Raw genomic sequence first — 19,598 nt, 5'->3', positions numbered from 1 at the left:
GGTGAATTCCCCCTGACCACCTCTCCCGGAGCCTGCACTCGGCACTGGGAAGGTCGATCTAGCAACACCACCCTGCGACTGCTGAGGGTTAGAACTCCTCTGCCTCCTACCATCACCCTGGCCATCCTGGCTCCTCTTGGAACCTCTCTGCCCCTCATCCTCCTCCTGCATCATGAGCTCCATATGAGCTGCAGCATCTACCAGGTGTCTATACTCTCGGATGTAAGACCCACCAACCCTCAACTTGAGGCCCCGCCTCAACTTTCGCTCAAACTCATAGCAACGGTGTTCCTCAGACGCCACCAGTTCAGGTGCAAACCTGGACAAACTGGTAAAAGTAGCCTCAAACTCGGCCACTGACAAGCCCTGCTGGTTAAGCCGGCTGAACTGATCCCTCAGCTTCTCCCTAGCTACTGCAGACAAAAACCTTTCCTGAAAAGCATTTATAAACGCCTCCCAAGTACCACCAACACGAGCCTTCTCATACTTCCACCATTGACCCGCATCTCCCTTCAGTTGGAAGGATGCCAAGGTCACTTTCAGTGCTCCGTCCTCGATGCCAAGCATCTCGAACGTCTTACTCATTTGCTCTAGCCACTCATCAGCCTTCAGTGGCTCTTTCGGATCTCCAATAAACTCATCCGGATTAGACCGGAAGAACTCCCTCTTCAAGAAAGAAGGCCCTGCCTCAGCGGCCTGATTCCCAGCTCTAAGAATACCCAAAACTCCTGCTATCTCTCTGGCCAAGGCACCCATAGCCTGCTGACCCACTGGCTCGGCCACATTGGCCTGACCAACCCCCTCCTGCACTGCCGGAATCTCACCCGGTAACGGTGCTTCCTGCCTCGCAGGTCTACCACGCCTAGCACCTCTTCCTCGTCCTGACATCCTAATAAAGGCAACACAGAACGTTAGCACATTCACAAATGTGCCGAAACTAAACACTCACGTCCTAATGCATGGACCACTGTAATTCACTCCACATAAGCACGTAAACACATAAGCACTTACGAATTTCATTTCCGGATAATGATAGTCCCGAGGCGTTACTAGAGTTTCGGTTAGAAACAGCATTGATCAAGTGCCTTTCCAACAAGACTCCAGAAACCCAAGGGTCCAATCAACATCCTAGAAATTAAATCCCATACCCACATAGTCACATAAGCATGTTATCAAGTAAGCACATAGCATATGGTACTACATCTAGGTCTCTGTCAAGCGAGACAAACCCATTGTGATCCTAATCACTTCCCACGTACCCAAAGTATTCGAACTCGGTACGCTCTGATACCAAGTTGTAACGCCCTCAAAATAAAAGCATTAAACCCATCAGATAAGACATGCATTTACATACAACCCAACGTCATTCCTTTATTCATTAGAGTTCCATATACATATGTATTACATGTTAACATCAAAACAAAATGCCCTACGGGCTTACAGCTTTCCAAGTTAACACTTGGTTACAACAAAAGGGTACTAACTCGTTTACACATTAAGCCATTGGCTTGAAATTACATGTAATACATCAAAAGTTAAGCGACAAAAGTATGTCCGCCACTAGCCTCCCAGCTATGTCCTTGGAGGTGGCATGCTACCTGCACCTGAAAATGATATTCCCATATAGGGTGAGCCACAGCCCAGTAGAAATATACTAAACCAACCATGAACAATGACTAAAATATTAGCAATTGATAGATGGCCAACTCTGATACAATCACATAAATCACATATTTATGTCATACGACTTATGAGTCCAAGTTTCCTTTCATTTTCCCTTCTTCAACAGATATGCATGCTAGCTCTATCATCATTTCCACAGATATGTATAAAAACAATATCCCACATTCAGATAAGCCTATAAGCTATATCCACATTCTCAACAGATATGTATAACCACAATATCCACAGATAAGCATAAAAGCTGTATCCACACATCACAAAGATAAGCATATAAGCTCTATCTTCACTTCTCTAGACAAGCATATGAGCTGTGCCTACGGAGTTCATCCCCTATCTTCTCCCAACGCTATCCGGTTTAGAGGTACATCCCCTATCTTCCCCTAAACCGCGGAGTACATCCCCTATCTCCTCCTCTACACACAACGTATACAAACACAATGGTTCTATATACAATCACCCAATACATACAGTTAATGTATTCTATCAACCGTCAAGTTCCATGACTCGTTCCATTGATTAGTTTCAGTTTGTCTAATCATCATGCATTGTCTACAACAATCACGACTATCCTCCACCGATAGCCCAAAGCAGTTATTTCTAAACAGAAAATAAATGCACAATGGATATTCAATCAACATTTCATTTCCTCATTCCTCACAATTAATTATCCCAATTATTTAAACAATGTAATTAGGTCTATTCCCATAATTACCATTTCAACCCTTAGGTCCCATTTTCATTAATGATTTAACATCAATTCCATTTTTCTATGCCAAACATGCATCTAGGTTTATTATGAACAAAACCCCAACTTTTGTAAAATTGCACAAAAGCCCCAAACTTTTACCAAATTACCAAACCAACCCCAACTTCTCAAAATACTAAAATTTAAAGACAAAATCCATAGAGAGGAGTAGGATATCCCTACCTCAAATTCGGAGTCCCAAAGGAGAAGACGACAAAACCCAACGTGCTCCAAAACCCGTGATTTTCAGATTAAAATGTAGCCCTCGACGATCAACAACTTTTTTGTAAAGGCCAAAGGTGAGCAAATCACTCCTACTAGATCAAAACCTAGAGAGAAGGTAGGGTCTAGAGTGAGAGGCTCAACAATGGTGATTTTGAAAAAGTAAGAGAGAGAAGAGAAAGTGAAAAAGTGATTTGAAGAGTCACAAATTAAGGACTTTAACCCAGGTCTCCGCTCGAGCGTAAAACACCCCGCTCGAGCGGCCACTCACAGACTTCCGCTCGAGCGGCCAACCTCCCGCTCGAGCGCAGAATGCACTCGCCCAGCACTTTTGCAGAACCAGGCCTCCGCTCGAGCTTCCAACTCTACGCTCGAGCGTACAACACTGCACAGGAAAAAAAATACTGAATGGGTGTAATCTCCGCTCGAGCGCCAGAAACCCCGCTCGAGCGTACAGGCCAAAATCTGGGCAACTAGTTTTGGTTTCTAAACTCAACCAACCTGTAACAAACCCGCCCAACACATCCTATAACTCAAATACGAAGTAAAAAGGATGTAAACAAGATAATAAACAACTACTAACATCCACGGACACATGTCCGGATCACGGTATAACAAGGGTAAACCCGGGATCGCTATAAAATGCTTGTTGTAGAACAACTCCAAAAATTTTGCCCAAGTCAAACCCGGATTGCTTTCTCGGACCATCATCCACCACCTACGAGCATCGTCGTCTAAAGTGAATGCTGCCAGAGATACCTTCTGGGCGTCTGTACTGGGGAAAACTTCAAACAACTTCTCCATCTCTAAAACCCATGCCTCGGCTTTCATTGGTTCTATGCCTCCCTGAAATCTCGGCGGTTTCATCTTCTTGAACTCTCTGATTAGAGTTATCGTGTCGTTCCCATACAAAGCTTGCTATGGAGGCACTTGTGGCACTGGAGGGGGTGGAGCTGCATATCGGCCATTCGTCTGTTCGGCATGCATAGAAGTGGTACCAGTATCCTGCGGCCTAGGTTGCCTCTGCTCACGAACCAAGCCTTCGACTAACCTTTCCAATCTCTCCAACCTGTCTTCCGATCGATCTCGGCCAACCTGGGGTCTACCTCTCCTCATGATGCTAGGGGGGGGATGCAAGATGAGACTTTAAAACAACTGAACAGATAACACATATGCAAGTAACGAGCGTCTGGGCCAAAACGATGCACACATAGTCAAGTAGCAAGCAATATGATGCAATCTTAACATTCTTCTAAGGGAAATCCTAGGCTCTCTAGGACTCAAGGTGTGTGTTTAACGTACTACAAGGATCTTGTGCTCTGATACCATTCTGTCACGCCCCCAAACCGCCCCTAGTAGTTTGGTGCCGTGATGGCCAGTAACCCGAGGTTACCAAAGGCCGTCTTACAAAAATCACACACAATCAGAGTATAAAATATGGGGCTTACAAGTGCGGAAGCAATATATATACATATACAAAATCTAAATAGTCCATGAGAGCCGTGCATAAGTCCAGTAGAATGTCATACATCAAACAACTTTACAAGTCTTACAACTTAAATACAAGAATGAAATGAAATACAAAACACATCTTGACCAAAAGGCTTCTCAAGCCGACATATACAAGTGCAAATGAAAAAATAAGCCGAGAAGCATGATCTTCAAGACGATGCAAAACACAAATCCAAAACATGTCGGCTATGCGCCCAAAACACATCGGCAATCACGTCTAGGCCTCAATGCCTTCTTGTTCATCACCTACATATATATATAGAGAGGGTGAGCTTGGATACTCAGTGAATGATATTAGAAATAAAGGTTTGCATGATTGATAGCCAAGATTTCTTTCAAAACAATACGTAGCATACTTTACAATCAAGAGGGAAATCAAGTTCATTGCCGGCCTTTCAAGTTCTTTGGATGTTATTACATCTACTTAATACAAGAGGGTGATGACATTCCCAAGACAAGAGTGCAGTTGCATTATAGTCCCCTGCAACTAAGGACTTTCAAGACAAGCTGTGCTGCGAAAGTTTATAGTCCTCTAGCACTAAGGACTGTCAAGACAAGCTGTGCTGCGAAAGTTTATAGTCCTCTAGCACTAAGGACTGTCAAGACAAGCTGTGCTGCGAAAGTTTATAGTCCTCTAGCACTAAAGACTGTCAAGACAAGCTGTGCTGCGAAAGTTTATAGTCCTCTAGCACTAAGGACTGTCAAGACAAGCTGTGCTGCGAAAGTTTATAGTCCTCTAGCACTAAGGACTGTCAAGACATGTCATCAAAGCAAGATAGTGTTTAATATGCAAGTAGGGATAGTCATTCATGCTAAATCAAATACTTTTCAAGACAAGGCAAAACAAGATTTATCAAAACAAGTGTAACATAGCTTTATTAGAAATACCACTCACATCGTTTCTTCACACGTCGGGGTCGAGACAAGCCCAAGTCCTACAACACATGGCAAAGCCTATTGAATGCGCTTTCAAACAAGTCTCTCATGTACACAAATGTTTTCGGAAAACATGCTGGGCACCAACCAGGTCTAGGCCGAGGTTCCACACCTCCTTGCCGAGGTGTGTTCCCGAGGGCCACATGCAAGGAAAAGAGGTCGGGAAACTCTGGGTTTCCCTCTGTTGATGAACATGAAGAACATGAGTGTGAAAGCATGAAAAATACGAATGTTTGATCATAATCTGCCATCACAAATCTGGGATTTTCGTGCTATGAGTTTGAAAACATGGACCTGGGTACCCGTAGTTGAAAATCATGCAAGAACAAACACAAAACTTGAGTCTAGGCGAAAAGCTTTCGGATCAAAACAAGACTTTCTTGAAGAACACATGAATGTCATTTTCTCTTTCTAGAATCGAGCTTCAAAACGATGCATGGCTTACAAATCATTTTCAATCATGCAATGCAATAACATAAACATAAAGAACATCATGAGCGGATCAAGAATCTAACCTTAGAACACGGATCTAACGGTTCGATCTCTAGGAATCAAGCTTGAAGATCTACTTCTCTCTCAAGAACTCTTCTCCCTCTTCTAGAGCTTCTCTCTCTCTACAAGGCAAGTTTATGATACCAAATGATAGTTTTCTATACCCGGTTCTGGGGTTAACCCTCTGCTGAGACACGTGGCGGCGACTGGTTGGGTTCATCCTGAAAAGGTGGCTGACAGGCTAGACAAAGCATGGTGGAAGGGTGTTCAACAAGCAAAGCGGTATGGGCTTTCTGACAGACTATGACATCGGCTAACAAAGACTTCGGCGACTAAGGTGACAATGACCTCGGCTAGGAAGGACAACACTTGACTAAGCTGTGCCACATCTTGGCCTAGATGCGCCACACCTCGGCCTAGGTCATACCACTTCCAGGACGAGATCACTTGGGTGCAAGGTAACATCTCGGCTAATGTGGTCAAGGCAAGGACTGAGGTCGACAAGGGGTTTCAAGATACTAATGCTAGACTAAGGATGACCTCGGCATTGGAATAACGTCGGCTAGCATAACTCAGGCAAGGCGTAACCTAAGTTTCACATCAAGGAAGGAATAAGACAAGCATACTACACTTAGACAAATCACAAGGCTTCAAATCAAGACATGGATCGCATTAGCTCAAGCGAAACAAATCACAACATACACATGCAAGCTAAACAAGTCATAATCATACCGATGCTCATGAACATGATGAGGACATAAAGTGTGGGTTCCTACACCATGAGTGGCTTAGTAAGCCCTACTTGGATACAAAGTGTTTCATTGATGTTTTTATTTGTTTCCGAATTAAGAGTTTGTAGGAGAAGGGTTCAAGAAAGGAGTTGGAAAATTCGAAAATCTTCAAAGATCCTTGAAGAACAACTTCGAATTCTCTAGAAGAAATATGAGAGGCTTAGATTCTTCAATGGTCTCAACTCAAGAACATAAGAGTAAAGGAGATGATGGAGATAAGAGATTGGGTGAAGAAGAAGGCAAAATAGCTAGAGAGAGAATAATGGCAAGGCTCTCCCATGGATCTCCCACTTTCACTCTCAAGGTTGATAATGGAGATGGGAAATTAGTTCTTTCCCAAGAGTCATCTCTCCAAATATTCATCCCTTGTAAAGCTATGGGTGGGTGCTATTTATAGGCACCTCATGATGTAGGATGGAGCCCATGTGCAAGGCACATGGGGAATATTCTCTCTAACCACTTTGTCCGAGGAGGTGACTTCTCCGAGGATGAGGAAAACCCCGAAGAAGAGATCAACCTCTCGGCGAACCCTTCTTCTTAGCCACACCTAACCAATGATCCCCAATCATCCCAAAGGGTCAGAGGTAGTCCCAGAGGACGTCCTGCCGCAAAATATTGCCGAGTCTCATGGACCCCCCGGGGTCGTGCCACCTCGACCCGGGTATAGGCTAGTTTAACCGAAGAATGAATTTATCTCCACTCACCGTCCTCGGGATCGGGTCCTTTGTTCGAACTCCATTACGCCCATGGTTCTGGTGCGTAGATCCCGGAAAGCTCCGAGCCCGCAAGTGTTCTGGGACTCATTAACGGAGCGACTTCTAGATTGCGTTTGAATCCGTTCGAAGCCAGGTGCTTCGGATCTCTAGGTTCGTGGATCCGAACCCTTTCGAGTCCGAACTTGAGTAAGTCTCTAAGTTCGTGGATCCGAACCCTTTCGAGGCTTAGAGTGATTCAGCCCGTTTGATGGCGATAAATTCAAGCCCACCAATCTTGGACTTGCGATAAATTCGGGTCTACCAACCTTGGACTATTGGGCCTAATTAATTTAGTGAGCTCAAATTAGCTCCTCTTACAGAGTTTAAATGCAGGGAATTGGAGTAATGAGTTTATTGTGGAAGTATTGGAATATGTAGTATTGTACACCTCCTTAAACCTGCCGAAAAAGACCAAAACCACCTCCCTCACAGGACCACCATATATCCAACTACAGGGGATATTACAAAAAAGAAACAGAATCATCGTAAGGGAACCTCAAGCCACAATGGTGTAGGTTGATTGCTTGTTTTGAAATTTAATGGAAAAGACGAACAAGTTTTGAGGAAATCAGTGAATCTTGAAGAAAATGATAATCACTTCCTCATGGGTGATGCCGGGGACCTTTTAAACTCAGATTCTGTTTGGAAGAATATTGATAGAGTAGGGTACATTATAGTAATAGATAGATTCCTTATCTTTTGGTATATGTGCCTATGAACTAGCTAAGAAAATTAGTACCAAAAATAAGATAAGTAAAGAACAACATACAAATAAATTATAAACTAAACCATACACCTACTTGATTAAAGAATATTTAGATCAAGAGAAAAGTGGGGCAAGAGTTTGATATTAATATTTTCTCTTTCTTTTTCGTTCGTTGTGTGAACAAACAAAAACGAACAAGCTCACACATGTTTTTTGTGTGCAAACAGGTTCTCCATAAGATTTTTTCAAAAAAAGTTCTCTATAAGATAAGAATTTACTTAAGACTGTATTTTGGTTCATGAATTTAAGTAGAGATTTAGAAAGAAAAGAGAAAAAAAGTGTGTGAAATGTAGTTATATTTTATTCATATTTCATTTATATTTTTCTTTTCTCTTTCAAATTCCTATCTAAATTTATAAACCAAACATAACCTAAAGTTGATTACATCATGGTTTTTGAGTTCAAAGTGTGCTCTCCTATGCAATGCTTTCAAGCCATTCAATAAAGTCAAGTAGTCACTCAAGCAATACCATTTTTTCAATCTAGAATTTTCTTTTGTTAATTTAGACATATTTACACTCTATTAAGTTACATTTTTATCAATTTCCTCGTAACATACAATTTATGGTTATGAATTAGCTAAACCAAGATAGTAACAGAGACTAGATAATAAATTGCATATTTAAAATATGCAACTTAAAAAATAAAAAAATAATCACATTTAAGTACATCAACAATAGGTCATATTTAAATAAAAAAAAACAAAGAGACAACAACTCACATCAAATAATAATGGCTAATAATAAAGTCAATTCAGTTGTACCACAAAACAAAAAACACAATCAACCCAGCCATACCACATAAAGACACTCTAATACAAACCTAACAATACCACATAATAGCAAACAAATTATTCAAGTTGGGACAATAGTTTTTTTTTTTTTTTGGCTTTGTTTTTTGTTTTGTTCTGTTTTTATTTTCAAAGATCAGACAAAAGTTAAAATGAAATCATAACAGCTAAACAATTTTTCATAAATAAGAACACCTTGTAAAGTTGTAGCCGGTTTCTACATAAATAGGGCTGCTATCTACTTCTCCAACTTCTTGATCTTCATAGAAATTGAGTAGATCCTTCCACGTCCTATTTATCAAGAACAACATACATAGCAGAACATTTGCGATCAAATTTTGAAAACGAATACATGCTAATTAAAAGCAAGCACATTCAATGTGCTTTATACAAACCCAACAATAGATAAAATGTAATCGTAACAACTAAATAGTTTGTTTATACATAAGAACACCTTGTAGCCTTGGTTTATTCATATATAGGGCCAAAATCGCTTTCTCTAACTTCTTTATTAAGAAAAGCATACCTTGGAAATCAGTGGCAATAAAGATTTAGAAAATGAAACACATTAAAGACTAGTTGAAAGCTATTACATTCAATGTGCTTGTTGTCACGCCCCAAGCTCCGTGACAACGCCGCACACTCATTTAAGTGAGCATGCAAGGCTAAGAGTCCAACACATAACCAACATTGTAAAATACTCAAATTAAATCCTTAAATATCATAATGCTAAAAACCATACAAATAGATAATTCTTATCATATGAAATTGTCCACCAAGTCCACTAATAAAAGAAATAATAATAATAATCCAAGTACTTAAGTCATAGTCCTATTCTCGGCACTCCCACAAGTAAAAACCCCGCGCAGCTCTACTCCTCAGAATCTGAAAAACAAAATAAGGGTAAGCTAGACAGCCCAGTAAATAACCAACCATCACTGTTAGCTGGATCAAGTATACAAAAAAAATAGTAGATAACCAATAAATATATTTTTTTGCTACCATTCAATAAATGAACAATTATTTTGTAAGATGTTTCGTAGCTGAAAATAAACAGTGTAGCAATACATTTTAATTGAAAAGACAATGAGGTAATTCAATGAAATTTCGTTGTTCAAAATTGATGGTTCGATATTCAAATGGTTCAATGATGCAATTCACAAAACCCAAGTCTTGGTGACTACGGTCACTTAGCCCGTGACAAGGCCCAGAACCACACGTAGGCCGGTGGTAAAGCCCCAAAAGAAACTAGTTTCTGTGCCAATAAATAACCCCCATTGGCTAGGGTCCAAATCATAGTCAGACTAGAGTGATGCTCAGAATTCAAACAATACACAACTTTTAAATAAAAATATTCGATATTTTCAGAATAAACATTTGGTACAATTTTCAGAATAGTTTCACCAAATATTCGAATAATTTTCGTAATAATATTCGATGTTATTTTATACTTGACCCATATTTTATTTTAAGAGAACATAAAGGTTATAAATAAATATTTATGATTTTAAACGATTTGATACGAATGAAAATGAACCAGCAGTGATAGAGGGTTACTTACCTTCAAACAGCTAAAATAATATTTTCCAAGCTAATCTCAATTTACCAAGATCCACCTCAATCTCACAAACCTAATAAAATATTACACCGCATAAACAATTATTATGTGCATCCCTTCATCTCTTCTTGTAACAACAATAAAATAAATTGACCCAATTGCCTATTGAGAACTCCCCCAATTTAGCATCAAAACAAAGCCATCACGGTTTCGGAAATTCTCAACCCATATTATTCTATTGTTGTTTATATACACGTAACAATTTGTAATTGCTTGTAGTCAATCGTGTATCCCACAAATACACCACCATTAAACTTAACCCATCACATATCAATCTCAAAATATGAACCACCCAAATGGGATGCAAAATACACTCTAAAATTGAGCAAAATTGAGACCCCCAACATAGACTACATCAATATATCTATTTAATCATATATGCCCATAAAATCATCTATTGATATATTAACACTAAAATCATAGATAGGAATACAATAAAATAAATCTTACCTAAGTGATGAATAAAGCAAAACCACCACTCTTATGAATCCTCCCTCTTCCTTGGTTTGGGTTTCTTTTCTTTAATTTTAAACTTTTCCAAACCCTTGCTTGCTGCCTTCACCTTCAACTCTTCCAAACCCTTTCTGCAGCACAAGCCTCTCTTCTCTTTTTCTTTTCTTTTATCTTTTACCTTCTCAAACCCTAGCCGCCTATGGCACAATTCATAACCTCTGTTTTGTTTGTTTTTCCAAGACTTAAAGCCACAATAGGTGGGCTTATTAACCTAATTTCTCAAAGTTACAAAATTACCCATCTAAGTAATAGGAAATATAATGCCATCTCATAACTAATTCTTTGATATTAATAAATGACTCATATAAGTTAATTTAATTACTAATCTATCCAATAAAATAATAATATTTAAAACTTGGGTTTTACATCCTTCCCTCCTTAAAAGAAATTTCGTCCTCGAAATTTGACATACCTGATGTCTCAAAAAGTTGGGGATACTTTCGTTTCATTTCATCCTCGAGTTCCCAAGTTGCTTCTCTTTCTGAGTGATTACTCCATTGAGCCTTAACATAGTAGATGACTCGACGCCTCAAAACCTGTTCCTTCCTATCAACAATTCGTATAGGGTGTTCCTCATATGTCAAATCCTCCTTAAACTGCAACGGTGCATGATCAATCACATGACTAGGATCCGATATATGCTTCCTTAACATTGAGACATGAAAAACATTATGAACTCCAGCTAGTGAAGGTGGTAGGGCAAGTCTGTAAGCTACCTCACCAATTCGATCTAAAACCTCATATAGTCCAACAAATCTAGGACTCAGTTTACCACGAACACCAAATCTCATTACTCCTTTCATAGGAGACACCTTAAGGAACACATGGACTCCAACCCCAAACACCAAATCGCGTCTCCTATTATCTGCATAACTTTTCTATCTACTCTGTGCAGTGCGAAGTCGCTCTCTAATAAGATTGATCTTGTCCACTGTTTGTTGCACAATCTCAGGCCCTAACAACTTCCTTTTGCCCACATCATCCTAATAAATAGGTGATCTACACTTTCGTCCATATAAAGCCTCATATGGTGCCATCTGAATGCTCGCATGATAACTATTATTATAAGAGAACTCCACTAAGGCCAAATATTCATCCCAAGAACCTCCAAGATCATTAATACAGGCCCTCAACATGTCCTCAAGAGTCTGAATAGTTCTCTTAGACTGTCCATCACTTTGAGGATGAATGGTCGTGCTAAAATTCAAACTAGTACCCAAAGCTGCGTGCAAACTCCTCCAAAACATAGATATAAATCTGCTATCTCTGTCCGACACTATGGTCATCGGAATACCATGCAACCTCACAATCTCTTTGATATACAATTTTGTAAACCTCTCTAAGGAGAACCCTACCTTAAAAGCTTGAAAGTGAGCGAATTTGGTCAATCGATCAATAATAACCCAAATAGCATTGTTACCACCTTGGGTCCTAGGCAACCTTGTCACAAAATCCATAGTAATATGTTCCCACTTCCACTCGGGAATAAGAAAAGGTTGTAACTTACCTGCAGGTCTCTGATGTTCACCTTTCACTTGTTGACATACCAAACATTGAGCAACATACTGAGCAATTTCCCTGAACTGTGAGCTTCTCTAAGGATTTCTCTCTTGAGCTCTAAATCATTAGGCACACATAACCTCCTTCCAAATCTCAAGGTTCCATTTTTGTGCATACAAAATTCCATCTGTAGCCCTATTTCCATTTCAGCCTTAAGTTTTTGCAACTGAGGATCTCTTCCTTGAGCGTCTTTAATTCTATTAATCAATGTGGGTTGAACCCTAAGGTTTGCCAACTGCGCTCCATGGTTGTGCCATCTAATCTCAATATTCAACTTTCGCAAGTCCTCTAAGATATTCTTTTGGTCAGTGATCAAGGTAGCCAAATTACTTGGGGTCTTTTTACTCATGGCATCAGCCACTGCATTGGCTTTTCCTGGATGATAATTGATAGTCAAATCATAATCCTTTAATAGCTCCAACCATCTCCTTTGCCTTATATTCAATTCTTTTTGAGTGAAAATATACTTCAGACTTTTATGATCAGTGAATATCTCACATTTCTCCCCATACAGGTAGTGCCTCTAGATTTTTAATGCAAACACCACTGCAGCCAACTCCAAAGCATGCGTAGGATAATTCTGCTCATATGGCTTCAATTGCCTAGACGCATATACCACTACCTTATCATTCTGCATCAGGACACAACCCAAACCCATCTTCGATGCATTACTATAGATGGTAAAACCTTCATCTCCGGACGAAACTAGAAGTACTAGAGTAGACACCAATCGACTCCTTAGATCCTGGAAACTCTTCTCACAATCATTAGACCATTCAAATTTAACCCTTTTTTGTGTTAAACGAGTCAAAGGCATAGAAATTTGGGAAAATCTCTCAACAAACCTTCTATAATAACCTGCTAAACCCAAGAAGCTACAAATTTCAGTGACACTAGTAGGCCTATTCCACTCTACCACCGCCTCCACTTTCTTAGGGTCAACAGACACCCCATCTCTAGATATCACATGACCCAAAAATGATACACTCTCCAGCCAAAATTCACACTTCTTTAATTTAGCAAATAATTTCTTCTCCCTTAATATCTGCAACACTATTCTCAGATGTTCTTTGTGCTACTCTTTACTCTTCGAGTACACAAGAATGTCATAAATAAAAATTACCATAAACTAATCTAAGAAGGGTTGAAATATTCTGTTCATTAAATCCATAAAAGCTATAGGCGCATTGGTCAACCCAAATGACATCACTAAAAATTCATAATGCCCATTTCTAGTTCAGAAGGCTGTCTTAGGTATATCTTCCGCCTTAACCTTCAACTGGTGATAGCCAAAACGAAGGTCAATCTTAGAAAAGACTTGTGCTCCTTGCAACTGATCAAATAGGTCATTTATCCTAGGCAAAGGATGTTTATTTCGAATTATCACCTTGTTTAACTCTCGATAATCAAAGCAAAGGCGAAAACTACCATTATTCTTTTTCACAAATAAAACGGGCGCACCCCAAGGAAAAACACTAGGCCTAATAAAGTCCTTATCTAGTAACTCTTGTAATTGTTCCTTCAACTCTTTCAACTCTGCTGGGCCATTCGATACGGAGCCCTAGAGATAGGACCCGTGCCAGGTATCAATTTGATGACAAACTCAATCTCTCTATCTGGTGGCAACCCCGGTAAGTTGTCAGGAAAAACATCGGGAAATCCCTTTACAACTAGAATATCCTCTAACTTCAATCCAGTCTCATGAATATCTCTCACAGATGCAAAATAACCCTCGCAACCATTCCTCAACAATCGTCTATCTTGCAAAGCTGAGACTACCAAAGGAGGAGTGTTAAGTCCACTACCCAGAAAACAAAATCCTAGTTGATCAGGAAACTGAAATACTACCCTTTTGCCTCGACAATCAACAGAAGCATAATTGGTTTCCAACCAATCCATTCCAAGAATTATGTCAAAGTCCCGCATATCTAAAACAGTCAAGTCTACAAGTAATCTCCTGCTATCTGTACTAACCACACGAGATTTCCCAATGTCTCCTCATGTTCCATTGCAACCTATATGCATCAATAATAAAACCTCATCTTATTCTATTCTCAAGTCCCTATAACATGTAAATAAAATTAACATTATATCAAATTATAAGCGTTCCCAATACTACATCTACCCAATCTCACCACTATTTTATACCAGCCTTTAAAATTATAACCTGGCTCTGATACCATAAAATTGTCACGCCCCAAGCTCCGTGACAACGCCGCACACTCATTTAAGTGAGCATGCAAGGCTAAGAGTCCAACACATAACCAACATTGTAAAATACTCAAATTAAATCCTTAAATATCATAATGCTAAAAACCATACAAATAGATAATTCTTATCATATGAAATTGTCCACCAAGTCCACTAATAAAAGAAATAATAATAATAATCCAAGTACTTAAATCATAGTCCTATTCTCGGCACTCCCACAAGTAAAAACCCCGCGCAGCTCTACTCCTCAGAATCTGAAAAACAAAATAAGGGTAAGCTAGACAGCCCAGTAAATAACCAACCATCACTGTTAGCTGGATCAAGTATACAAAAAAAATAGTAGATAACCAATAAATATATTTTTTTGCTACCATTCAATAAATGAACAATTATTTTGTAAGATGTTTCGTAGCTGAAAATAAACAGTGTAGCAATACATTTTAATTGAAAAGACAATGAGGTAATTCAATGAAATTTCGTTGTTCAAAATTGATGGTTCGATATTCAAATGGTTCAATGATGCAATTCACAAAACCCAAGTCTTGGTGACTACGGTCACTTAGCCCGTGACAAGGCCCAGAACCACACGTAGGCCGGTGGTAAAGCCCCAAAAGAAACTAGTTTCTGTGCCAATAAATAACCCCCATTGGCTAGGGTCCAAATCATAGTCAGACTAGAGTGATGCTCAGAATTCAAACAATACACAACTTTTAAATAAAAATATTCGATATTTTCAGAATAAACATTTGGTACAATTTTCAGAATAGTTTCACCAAATATTCGAATAATTTTCGTAATAATATTCGATGTTATTTTATACTTGACCCATATTTTATTTTAAGAGAACATAAAGGTTATAAATAAATATTTATGATTTTAAACGATTTGATACGAATGAAAATGAACCAGCAGTGATAGAGGGTTACTTACCTTCAAACAGCTAAAATAATATTTTCCAAGCTAATCTCAATTTACCAAGATCCACCTCAATCTCACAAACCTAATAAAATATTACACCGCATAAACAATTATTATGTGCATCCCTTCATCTCTTCTTGTAACAACAATAAAATAAATTAACCCAATTGCCTATTGAGAACTCCCCCAATTTAGCATCAAAACAAAGCCATCACGGTTTTGGAAATTCTCAACCCATATTATTCTATTGTTGTTTATATATACGTAACAATTTGTAATTGCTTGTAGTCAATCGTGTATCCCACAAATACACCACCATTAAACTTAACCCATCACATATCAATCTCAAAATATGAACCACCCAAATGGGATGCAAAATACACTCTAAAATTGAGCAAAATTGAGACCCCCAACATAGACTACATCAATATATCTATTTAATCATATATGCCCATAAAATCATCTATTGATATATTAACACTAAAATCATAGATAGGAATACAATAAAATAAATCTTACCTAAGTGATGAATAAAGCAAAACCACCACTCTTATGAATCCTCCCTCTTCCTTGGTTTGGGTTTCTTTTCTTTAATTTTAAACTTTTCCAAACCCTTGCTTGCTGCCTTCACCTTCAACTCTTCCAAACCCTTTCTGCAACACAAGCCTCTCTTCTCTTTTTCTTTTCTTTTATCTTTTACCTTCTCAAACCCTAGCCGCCTATGGCACAATTCATAACCTCTGTTTTGTTTGTTTTCCAAGACTTAAAGCCACAATAGGTGGGCTTATTAACCTAATTTCTCAAAGTTACAAAATTACCCATCTAAGTAATAGGAAATATAATGCCATCTCATAACTAATTCTTTGATATTAATAAATGACTCATATAAGTTAATTTAATTACTAATCTATCCAATAAAATAATAATATTTAAAACTTGGGTTTTACACTTGTGTAGAGTCCAAATCCTCCACTTGCTCTCTTTACTTGACTTCCAATTTGCAATGGTGGAGATGCACCTTAAGATGATCCAATGGCAAGTAGAAGATCCTAATGCAACATGTTTTAGGCTTGGCAATATTTATTATCAGTTAATAATGGAGGTCAAACATATATGCAATATAAATGCTCGATAATATATTACATCTTTTGTCAAGGCATTGCCAAATAGAAAAATTAAATTTGGTTTCACGTAAGAGCTAAATATCTATCTATTTACACTGACTTCTCCTAAGATTTGAAGAATAAATACAACTCCCATAGTTTTTGCATAATTTCATTAACTTCTCTTTTAGTAAGGTTGAAACGTCCGGAATGAATGTAAATGGTTAGAAAACACAAAGATAAATAATGTAAAATAGATATTTCAATATAAAAGAGATAACATTAATTTTCAATCCATATGATTAATAAATTATCAATGAAAACGGGGCTAAGTGTTTTGTGAATTAAAACATTAAGAGAGTCTAATATAATTATGCTAAATTTGTAAAATTTATTGTACTTTCTTTAAATCTCAAAGGAGGTTAGTGTAATTTTTCCTAATAAATTTTCATTTTGAAATTTTGAGAATGTAATTGGGTAAAATATTTATACCAGGAATGGGCTTGTCGGTAATTTTTCCATTTGGATTGCACAGAGCTCTCATTGGGCTTCTTAATAGTTCTCCAATTATTTTTAGGAGTAATGCCACAATAATTATGTCTTTATACCTCATTTGGTTTATCATGGGATGTGTCATCATTATATTGGTAATAAAGATAAGTGATGGGATTCATTCAACCAATGTATTTATGACAAATGAGATACTAAACCCTATATGGCATAAAGACATGGTCATTGTAGTATTACTCCTAAATATAATTAGATTGATTTGATAAATACAACATCATTTTATCATCTTTATCTTCAAAAAAATAAATTTCATTTCTTTTGAAAGCAAAGATGATAAAATCATATTGTTACAGTTATCAAATAAACTTAAATTTTTATAAATGACTTACACACCGTGTTTATAAAATGAAAGGTTCAAATCCTCATAGTGGAATCTGTACAATCCAAAAGGACAACTGTTGAGAAGACCATTCGTTGTGCAATGTTTCTATTTAAGGTAGTTTGGAAAGAAAATTGCTTTAGCAAAGAATTATTCATACAAAAGTTTCTATTGAGAACAATACGTATATCACTTTCAAAATTAGATTTACAGCAATAAATTGTTATTTCTTCAGAAATGTAACCTTATGAGTAATTGAACCTAAGATGAAATTTCGGTATGAAAAAACTTAACAGCCATTTGATCTAACTGAACTAAACTCATCCCAGTGAGTTTTTACCCATTTCTTTGAGACTCAATTGGCATTGCTTTTAAAGACAAATGTTTTCTTTACTGAATTAATGATAAAGAGTTTACTCTCAATGATTTTGTGTATATATATAGATATGAAACACCATCGAATAAGACTTCATCTTCACACAATTTCAAATTAATATGTTTGTGATGTCCATAAATGTAATTAATTTTATAAATTTATGCTCCGTTTGTTTCGGTAAAATATTTTATGTGAAAAAGATTTTTTGTTTTGTTTTAAAAAATGTCATGGTTGGAAAATAATACATTGAAAATATTTTCCAATATTTAGTTAGAACTCTGAAATAATGGTTACTAGTAGTAATAGCGTGTTGTAGTGGTGGTGGTGGTAGGATGTTGGGGAAGAAAAAAGAAATAACTAGTACAAACATACTTGTTAGAGAATTATTTGTGAAATTAAATCATCATAATTTGAACAAGATAAACTTACATTAAAATAGAGAAAAATAATAAACTCTCGTATCTAATATCAGATTAGTTTATTTTGAACTTATCTAGCCAATGAAATGAATTCTGTATATAGTAACATGAAAATTGTACTATATGAAATAAAAAATTGATGAATTCTGTCTAAACTTTGGCCAACCTAACAGTCTACTAATTTATCCTTTTAGGATCCCTCAAGCAATTTTAGAAGAATTGGATAGACTGCAAAGGAAATTTCTCTCTTTAATACAATTTTTTTTCTTTATTGACCCAAAAAAAAAAGCACTATTTCTCTAATTCACACAAACGAAGTCTGTAAACCACCAAAGAACAGAAAATATAACTCTTTACTTCACACAATGAAACCGTTTAGCAGAGTGTTAACATTCTTAAAAGAAAATAAGGTGAATTGCACTGATAGTCTCTACATTCGGCCCATTGTGTCAATTTGGTTTCACTTTTAATTGGCTTAATTTTAATTTTTTATTTTTTATTTTGAGTCAGTTTGATTCAATTGATAACATACGTCATGAGGATTTTTTTTAACAGAGAATTATCACTGAGTTGGTTAAGATAAACTTACTGAGTTAATCTAGTTTAAAATTTCACCCTAAAAGCAAGAAACATGCCTTTCATGTGTGCATTTTTCATTTAAAAAAATGCTAGCAATTATAATCAATTTGACCAAATTAGGACAAAATTATAAATTCCGGATAAAAATCAAATCAATTGAAATTATAATGATTAAAATGACACAAGAACCAAAATATAAAGACTATTAGTATAATTTGTCCAAAAAAATATTATTTGAAAACCCTCAAACCAAATATATATACACTAAAAATTTAAGATATGAGCATAAACAGATAAACCCACAGTATATTTATCAGCAAGATGAAGAGGCATTTGGTGTAATCTTTTTTTTACTTTTACTTTATTATTATTAATTTTGTTTATTTTTTATTTAGTGTGTATAGCAATAATGCATACCTTTTCTACAAAGAGATTGGCGATGCGCCGCAGCAAATGGTAAATATTACTCCCCTTCCACATCATAACCTGCATGTGGCAAGTATCAAATGATTAGTAATAATCAACACCACCTCTCCTATGGAATATCATTTATTAGAGGTGGCTTAACTATTAAGTTATTTAAACGGTCACTTTTGACCCACAATAAAAAGAAGAAAAAAAAATTTATTTAAGGACTCAACTTTTCAAAAATAGATTGAGACAGTGTCAATCACCACATTATATTTTTGCTTATATAATCGCATAGATATTTAGATTTGT

At 37.1% G+C, this 19,598-nt stretch overlaps 2 protein-coding genes across 7 annotated transcripts in view; both read right to left on the bottom strand.

The window, feature by feature from the left end:
- Positions 1-8,619: 8,619 nt before the first annotated feature.
- Positions 8,620-19,598, bottom strand: part of LOC114319367 (disease resistance protein At4g27190-like) — a 33,646-nt gene continuing 22,667 nt past the window's right edge. Inside the window, exons 4-6 of one of the 6 annotated variants that reach the window (XR_014341802.1) lie at positions 19,296-19,364; positions 10,254-14,848; positions 9,026-9,577 (exon numbers count right to left, since the gene is read on the bottom strand). Coding sequence is in view for 4 of the 6 variants with exons in the window: in XM_082891039.1 (XP_082747165.1) it covers positions 19,342-19,364 (23 nt within the window). In the remaining 2 variants the exon portion in view is untranslated. Of the gene's footprint in view, positions 8,984-9,025; positions 9,578-10,253; positions 14,849-15,524; positions 15,595-15,651; positions 16,582-19,295; positions 19,365-19,598 lie in introns of those variants that run through there. The other 5 variants (XR_014341803.1, XM_082891039.1, XM_082891041.1 and 2 more) reach the window with 5 other exon arrangements.
- On the bottom strand, positions 8,931-14,309 carry LOC145800210 (uncharacterized). Its single transcript, XM_082889862.1, has 4 exons — positions 13,958-14,309; positions 12,371-12,758; positions 11,236-11,468; positions 8,931-8,983 (listed from the first exon to the last, which is right to left on the bottom strand). Exons 1-4 carry the CDS (start codon positions 14,307-14,309, stop codon positions 8,931-8,933), a joined length of 1,026 nt encoding a protein of 341 aa, XP_082745988.1.

The sequence above is a fragment of the Camellia sinensis genome, chromosome 10 (assembly GCF_055761805.1).
Source record: "Camellia sinensis isolate YWXY chromosome 10, ASM5576180v1, whole genome shotgun sequence".
Taxonomy (NCBI): domain Eukaryota; kingdom Viridiplantae; phylum Streptophyta; class Magnoliopsida; order Ericales; family Theaceae; genus Camellia; species Camellia sinensis.
Note: the sequence above shows the minus strand (reverse complement) of the source record. Positions and strands in the feature narration are given on the sequence as shown.

Excerpts from the sequence above, each read along its gene's own strand:
- LOC145800210 (XM_082889862.1), bottom strand. The coding sequence starts at position 14,309 with ATGCGGGACTTTGACATAATTCTTGGAATGGATTGGTTGGAAACCAAT. Across the intron at positions 12,759-13,957 it reads CAAATTGATACCTGGCACGG|GAAAAGCCAATGCAGTGGCT; the intron begins GTCCTATCTCTA and ends ATTATCATCCAG. Across the intron at positions 11,469-12,370 it reads AGTATGTTGCTCAATGTTTG|GAAGCATATATCGGATCCTA; the intron begins GTATGTCAACAA and ends CTCAATGTTAAG.